This window comes from Chaetura pelagica, unplaced genomic scaffold, assembly GCF_000747805.2.
Source record: "Chaetura pelagica isolate M959 unplaced genomic scaffold, ChaPel_1.0 scaffold243, whole genome shotgun sequence".
Taxonomy (NCBI): Eukaryota; Metazoa; Chordata; class Aves; order Apodiformes; family Apodidae; genus Chaetura; species Chaetura pelagica.
The window spans coordinates 318,550-326,665 of NW_009952712.1; the positions used below are offsets into that span (position 1 = coordinate 318,550).

General features: G+C 45.3%; 1 protein-coding gene across 1 annotated transcript in view; it reads right to left on the minus strand.

The window, feature by feature from the left end:
- LOC104386047 (serine/threonine-protein kinase TNNI3K-like) overlaps positions 1 to 7,898 on the minus strand; it is a 74,537-nt gene extending 66,639 nt beyond the window's left edge. Inside the window, exon 1 of the mRNA XM_009994580.1 lies at positions 7,820 to 7,898. Within this exon, the coding sequence (XP_009992882.1) occupies positions 7,820 to 7,898 (79 nt within the window). The remainder of the gene's footprint in view (positions 1 to 7,819) is intronic.
- Positions 7,899 to 8,116: the final 218 nt, after the last annotated feature.

Consider the following 8,116-nt stretch of genomic DNA (forward strand, 5'->3'; position numbering starts at 1 on the left):
CGGGGCGGTCCCGGCGGGATTCACAGGCTCACAGGGGCTGGAAGGGACCTGGAAAGACCCCCCAGCCCTGCCAGGCAGAGCACATCACACTGAAGGTGCCCAGGGGGGTTGGAATGTCTCCAGGGATGCAGACCCCACAGCCTCTCTGGGCAGCCTGTCCCGGGGCTCTGTCACTGCACAGGAAAGAAGTTATTTCTGATGTTTACCTGGAACCTCCTGTGCTCCAGTTTGCAGCCATTGCCCCTTGTCCTGTCACTGGACATCACTGCACAAAGCCTGGCTCTGTCCTGACACTGCCCTGAACATGTTTGTGACCATGATGAGGTTGCCCCTCAGTCTCCTCAAGCTGAACAGCCCCAGCTCCCTCAGCCTTTCCTTCCCGAATTCAGGATCTGCTGGGACTGCAGGCAAGCAAAGCAAGCAGATTACAAACGAGAGGAAGGTTTGTTCTGGTAAGATCTCGTTGTGCATGGATCTCACAACAGGAAGCAGCTGTAAAAGCTCTATAGGAGTTACTGAAGGGAAAAAACCCGTATTTAGGAATTCTAACAGAGTTGCTAAAAATCCATAGTTTTCCATGACTGTAAACTGCTGACAGAGAAGATTAAAGGAAAAAAGAAAGATGAGTATTTGCTGTTGGTTTCTCAGTCCGAGGCTCTCCCGTGACGCCCGCGACAGGAGCCTCGCCCAGGGCTGTGTACGTGGGGCCCTGCTTGATGCTGCCCTTGCTCTCAGCTTGTCCCAGCAACAACAGGCCCTTGTGCTGGACATCCATCTGCTCTTTCTTCTGGCAGGGCTCTCCTTGCTGACAGCAGCTCTGCTGACCTCGATGGGCAAACGCTCCCGGGCCCTGAGCCCAGCTTGACAGGCACGGAGTTACATCAGGGAGGATTCCTGCCTTTCTGAATTGGAATAAAGGGGCTGAAGTTGGGAAATCTGCTCATCGTGCTATGGGAGGTTCCCCCTCAATAACTGTGCTCTTGATCTATCCCTGACTCCTGTGTCTTCAGGCATTGCATGCAATAAATACAGTTTGGGAGATGTATGTTTTATAACTCACATAGATTTTGCTCAACAGTGCCACGGTTTTCACAGAATGATTAAAAATACATGCTAATTTACAAGTAATTTAGGAAGCTACTAGAGATACACAGTAATTAATGGTTTACTGACAATAATACTGATTTCTTTTTAACTCCAGCAAACCTTGGAAGCTGCAATTGGAACCCTAATGCTTGCAATGAAATACTGCTGCAGTTTAACAGAATTTTAGTTTTGGATCTTTCACCATTCATCAGACCTCCTAATGCAAATGTTTCTGTTTGCACTCTCAGACAATCCAAGTTTAGGATAATTACTGGATCCAGCTCTTCATGGTAATAATGAATTTTATAATTACTTCAGTTGGATGGTTATTCATCGTTTCAACAGCAATATTTTATAATTGCTTACCCTGGTAGCTGGTTCCAGGAAAGAAGAATTTCCATCAATACTGCATTGCTCTGCCCCCCAAAATTTAAAACAGTACATGAAGTAATTAATATTGGTCTTTAATTAGACTTGGTGGCAGAGCCAGGAAACTGCTCCAGGAAACACATTTTGTCTGAGCGATGGAAGCCAAGGTGGTCCCTGCTTGTGCTCCTTGAGGAGCCCCAGGAGAGCTTTTGTAGGAGCAAAACTACTTACACTGGCATTTAGCTGAAGTCTAAGTCCCCAGATTGCATTTTTCTGTGGAGATTGTGGTTAGAAGCCTGGAGGAAACACCCGTGGTGTCCTGCTGCAAGCTGCCTCTGCTCCCATCTGCTCCTGCCTCCCTCCTCCTGCAGTGCTGGTGGGAAGAGCCTGAGTGCAGCCCAGTCCTTGTGTCAGCTGGAGAAGATGGCTTCATGCACCACTCACTGTGTCTGCGTGTGAACGTTTGGTTGAGTAAATAACACCCTGAGTGCTGTGGGATGATGCCGGTAGTTAGAGAAGACCTTTTGGTGACCCTTTGGGATGCAGGCTGTTGTTAGCACAACAGTCCTTCTTACTTAAGCAATTGCTGCCTCTGAGGGGTGTTCTTCTCGGTGGGTGTGTGGTGTTTCATAAGTAGTATTATAACAAATACCTGGGTATTTTCTGTAGTTATCTGAAATTATCCTTTTAAAGCTGAGCAGATACACTCTCTGCTCTTCTCCTGCATCTCCGAGGGATGAATCAAAGAAGCCAACGTAACACAAAGAGGTGAGCTGGATACCGTAACACTTGTTCCTGCTTCAAAACATCTGACACTCAGTGTTGCCCAGCTGTTGATCAAAGCCTGCATCTAAAGAGTGTGGGGTGTTTGCAGTGTTGTTTTTGCACTTGCAATGGGCATCATCTCAAATGTCCTCAGCACTGATTCACTTGCTGTGCGGGAGCTCCGTGCACGTCAGGTAAATAATGACACTTTGTGGAGGTGCAAAACCAAAGCTGATTTGTCTTGTGTAATTGTATTCCTTAGCAGCAGCACAGATTTTGAATAAAGTATGATTTCTTCACAGAAGAGACTTCTGCCCGTCTATTAATTTTCTTTCCAGGTACAGGGTGTCTTGGGCTCACAGAATTTTTGCCATTTGTGATAAAAAAGGCAAGTGTTTTTCCCGTGCCTCACCTGCAGCTTGGTGAGAAGACCTGATACCACAAGTTGCAGTGATTGAGCTCTCCCCTCCTTTGTAAAAGAGCAGAAAGGATGAGGAGTGTGAATTCAAGGTTTTCCAGTTTGGAAATGGATTTGGCTTAAAGGCTGGAAAAAAGATAATCCCTGGTATGTGGGTAAAATGCTACAGCTTCCTGTGAGTGTTTTGTACGTGTTCTATATGACGTAAGTAAAGGAGAAGAAAAGTCTGTGTGAGAGGTCACATCCTGTGAGCCCTCAGGATTCAGTGTTCCAGCTGGACACTGGGGGGCTGCTCCTGCTGGCATTTTCTCCCTGAAAGCACTGGGTTACTGGGTAATTTCTGATGAGGAAATTATTGGGAGTTTCCTGAAGAACAGACATGTTTTTGTCATTGTCTTCTCCTGGGTGTCTTTCCTGTTGCTGGGAAGGGACACCAGTTCCTAGCACTCCGAAAGGCTCCGTTGTGAGAATGCTTTTCTATTTGCATGGCTCTTGTTTGATTACAGAGTCCTTAACACATTTTTTTTTATTGAACTGTGCTCAATCTAAGGATCTGCTGCTGAAAATGTTTATTTAAAGTGTCTGCACAATGTGATGTGGTGGGGCTGTAGGGTATCATGCTCAGCACAGAACATCTCAGCATGCCTTCCCTCCTCCTGGCTAGATTTACAGCTAAATGGAGAATTTCTTGCTTACTTACGAAGTCATACTCACTTCTTTTCCTCTACGTTCAAGGATTTCCATTGGGCTTTTAAAAACTTCCCTGTTTATTCTTTGTGTGAGTCCTTTCTAAACATTTTCATTATCATTTCTGTTACTTTGTCTTTGGGGAACCCAAGTCCTTTGCCTGAAAGCAGATATGGAAAAACTCATTCTCCTGCCCCTAACCATTCCCTAAGCCTCGTAGTTAATGTAAAATATTTTCCATTTTCTAGGCCAGTGGGCATATGATAAGTCTTTCATCAAAACTGGCTACCTGGAGACATCTCATGATAGAGCTATTTTTTTTATTACAAATGTTCATCAAAATCCATGGTTCTTTTTTCCTGTGCTGTTTGTAAATTGATCGTTGCCTTGGCAACTAAGGATAGTAAAGGCACCACCAAAAACATTTAAACTGCCTCCTAAAATTACTGACCGTATGTTTGTAAATGATCACTCAGTTCTGCTCAGGTCCCTTTTGATGTAATGAAACTGTTGCTTATGGAAATAATTTCAAGGGCTTGTTAACAATCAATCATTATTTAATGTATACAGTGTTAAACATGCTAGTGATTTAAAAAGTGCTACTTCCAGAAGTGAAAAAGAAAGTATGAGAAATTCTGTGTATAGATCAGGCCATGCTTTTACTTAACGTGGCATAGTTTGATTTTATGGGCTGTAAACCCACTGATGTTATGAGATATGAACATTTCTGTCTTCCTTGCTTTTCCCCCAAGGTATGGTAATGGGAGATACTGCCTCAGAACAAAAACCACACAATGCCTGTGCTGGGAGCCAGAGCCTGGGATCTGCACAGCTCTGAGCTTGGTATCTTTTGTACCATGTGCTTCCCAGGATGTTTTGTTAGAGCTGTATCTGTTAGAATCAAGGGCACACTGCATGCAACAAGGTATTTCTTTTGTCATCAAGGATAAACCTTTGGAGTCTCAGCATTTGTTTACTAGTGTGTTTAGTTTAATTTGTGGAAGTCAGGTGAGTGGATGACTTGATCCAAAAGTTTGGGTATCAGGATTGGAGCCTTTTGTCAGATCCCAGCCCTTGACCCTGCTGTGGTGACAGCTGAGGCCTGTGGATCTTACCCTGCCCAGGTGGCTGTTCCTGTCCTTGGGAGATGCTGTGTTTGCTTTATAGCTGCTTAAAAGCTATTGGGGTCATTTTTTTCCAGAGGAAGACTTGCCTTTTGGGTGATCTTGTGAAAGATTCCCAGTGCACAGTTGGTCCTGTAATTGGATCTTTTTGGTATTTCTATGTTTCCTCAACTCACCTTCCTTTCCTGAGGGTTGCTTTTTATTTGTATTGTGTCCATCAGAGTTTTGCTAACAACAGACAAAGGATCATGGCATTATCTTTCTGCCTATTGATCCTACTTATTTCAGTTTGTTTCAGCAACATTTCAGTCTGCTTTAACTGAGTGGATAAATAAAAAAGATTAAGTTCTGTGCCCCAGTGATAGTTTTCCTGAACGACGGAGCTTGTGAAGAGTGACAGCGTCTGTATTATTTTGAAAGATCAAGTTTTTCCTCTGGGAGAGTGACATTTTCTCACTGCAGCTCCATAATTAAGAGCAGTCCCTGCCCACGGCTGCTGTGAGCACGCGGAGCAGCGCGCGCCTCGGGAGCGCTGCTGGGGAGGTCATTAACCACCCTGCTGCGGCTGGGACGTCAGCGTGGGCACCTGGGGAGCCTTGCAAGGTTCCTTTGGTGTCTGACAAGCTGTGTTTGAAATGGTGGGAAGGGTTTTTGCCCATGCTGTTTGATGCACAGCATCTGAAGAGCCTCGGTCTTCGTTAGCAGGGGCAGGACACCTCGCTGGCTCACTCGCCACCTGCGGCTCTGCCAGATGTTCCCTGGGTGTCTGAGGGGGAAAAGCCTTGACAATGGAGAAACAGTATCCCCAGACTTCTCTGTCTGCAGTGAGCTCCCTGGGTTTCTCGCCATTTTGTTTAGTTCTCCAGCTGTGGGTAGCTCTGTATCCAAGTGAGCCGGAAAAAAGGTCTGTGGCTTTTCTTGGCTCCCGGTTAGTAACGTGGAGGACAAATCATCAGCACCATGTGGCTGGAGGACAAGCACTGAGCAGGGTCCGTGGTGGCTTCCAAAGGCACTGCATCGCCAGCCTGGAATGGGTTGGGCACCCTGGAGGATGTAGCAGCAAGGCAGGAGGGTGAGCAGGACACCCAGGGAGAGGGGGGAGGAGGGAGAGTGGGGACTGAGGAGGGGCAGGAGGAGACAGCAGAGAGGGAGGGCAGGGACAGCAGTAGCAGGGACAGCAGCAGCAGGGACAGCAGCAGCAGGGACAGCAGCAGCAGGGACAGCAGCAGCAGGGACAGCAGCAGCAGGGACAGCAGCAGCAGGGACAGCAGCAGCAGGGACAGCAGCAGCAGGGACAGCAGCAGCAGGGACAGCAGCAGCAGGGACAGCAGCAGCAGGGACAGCAGCAGCAGGGACAGCAGCAGCAGGGACAGCAGCAGCAGGGACAGCAGCAGCAGGGACAGCAGCAGCAGGGACAGCAGCAGCAGGGACAGCAGCAGCAGGGACAGCAGCAGCAGGGACAGCAGGAGAGCAAGGAATGGTGGTTTCCAGACAAGGAGCTGCCATTCCCACACAGCTGTGCTCCCACCTGGGTAGGTGTCCAGCACAGGGACCTGTAACATTTTTGTTCTTCATGCTTATGCATTTTACAGGTTTTATTGCCCGATTTCACATTACTATAAAAACCTTGGATGTCTCCATAATGGCTCGAAAATGGTTTCATTATTATGTTAATATGAAGTCCTTTGCAGCCAAAGTTTTGTCAATCTTTTTGAAATACTGCACATTTCACTCTAAAAATTATATACTTACTGAAATTAATTGTGACTGGCCTTGACATTCAAAGATCTCTTACAGACAATGTTTCATTCGGTTAAAATTTTATTTTCATAACACACCAGAGTCAAAGGTTTCAGGACAAAACATCTTTATATAAGAACCTCCTTTTTTTTTTTAAAAAAATTTCTTGTACATTAATATCAATCTCTACATTTAAGCAAGGAATAGCTGTGTAAAATCAATTTAGAATGACAGATTCTTCTTCAGTAACAAACCAACTCTAAATTAAACCAAAGATGAACCTGGTGCTGTCTCTTTCTGAGGGCCAGCTGCATGAGAAGAAGAATAAGACAGTTCATGAAAATCAGAATTCTAGAGTTTAACCTATTTTCATATGCTGAAGATATGGAAAGACATGACCATGACATAGATGGGAATCCCCATTGAACATTCCACATGTTCAGATCCCATGCCAAGGTGGCTACTCCCCCTGGCACAGGAAGAACCATGCATTCCCTAAAGACTCTTCTTCTGACTGCTTTTGGGTTTGGCATTTTTAAATGGATTTATGTTTGCATGTTTTGTTCTATGGGAAGCAGTGGGAATTGTCAGTATCCCTTCTGATCCTTACAGGATCTCTTTTAGCACTTGTTCCAATGTGCATTTGTGTTAATTTTATTCTTTATCAATATTTGTGATCTTCATTTCAATGCTTATCTAAGCCTTATATAATTTCCTTTTTCCTTAAGTGAACTTTTCCTCCACCACATCTTTTCTAGTTGCTGTAACCAGACCTGAGCAGTGTTCTTGGTGAGATTGTACAGCTGGCCTGAAAGTGCTGCTGGAGCTGCTGGGATTTCTTTGGCACCCATTCACTGCATATTGCCAGTACATTTGTCCAGAGGAGGTGCACTGCTTCACTAGTTTGTGGGTGTTTTAGGATTAATTGAAGTTTATCAAGAGCAGATCAGAGTATCAGAACATACCACTTTTATCAGAGTGTTCCTTTGAATGTGCAATACTTTACATTTTTCCACACAGAGTTTCACCAGCTGCAGTTTGTTCATGGAACAACTTACCTTGGTACTGTCTGTAGGCATATCAAGGGCAAGAGGGTCATTAGGAGCACTCAGCTTGGTTTCACCAAGGGCAAGTCATGTTTAAACAACCTGGTAGCCTTTTATGAGGACATAACCAAGTGGAGAGATGATGGTAGAGCAGTGGATGGGGTTTATCTTGACTTCAGTAGAGCATTTGACATGGTCTCTCACAGCATCCTGGCAGCTGTTACCATCCAGAAAAAGAAAGCAACCTCTATGGCAAGCCAAGCAGTAACCCCGTTGTTGGAGAGGTCAGTCAGTCCACCCCAGCCTGGCAGACTTTGGACCCAAAGGACCTGAGGAGATGCTCGTGTTTGTATCAGCTCTGCATATATCACTGCCTATTGTATATGAAATATTCCTTCATTATTCATCCACCTTGCTGAGACATCTTAAATAAGCTTTGAGAAGTTTAAATATGGATTTTCTTAAATGTTTGAAACTTTCAGACTAGGTATTTCATGAACATTGAGTAAACCTCTCCATATGTTCACTTAATTTCAGCTGCAGTAAAAGAATTAATGCTGCCTTATTCCAACGTTGAGTGCTACCTGCTTCCTTAGACACTGTGAAATAGTCACCCAGGTTGTTGTTACAGTAGATTTCCTTTGCCTGAACTTCCACTTCCATCCCGTCAGAGATGAAGGTGCAGGAATTGCCAGTCAGAGCACACCCTCAGTGTGTGGCAGGAAAACCTCTCTGTATCACATCATTAAACCAGAGCAGACACTGGGGCGAGAGGCGTTCGGCTGGGAAACGGGGAACTGCACTACTCCAAAACATTTTTCTCTATGAAAAATGAACTCTGCAAGCAGAGGAAATAACCATTTAAGAGTACTGGGGAAGTC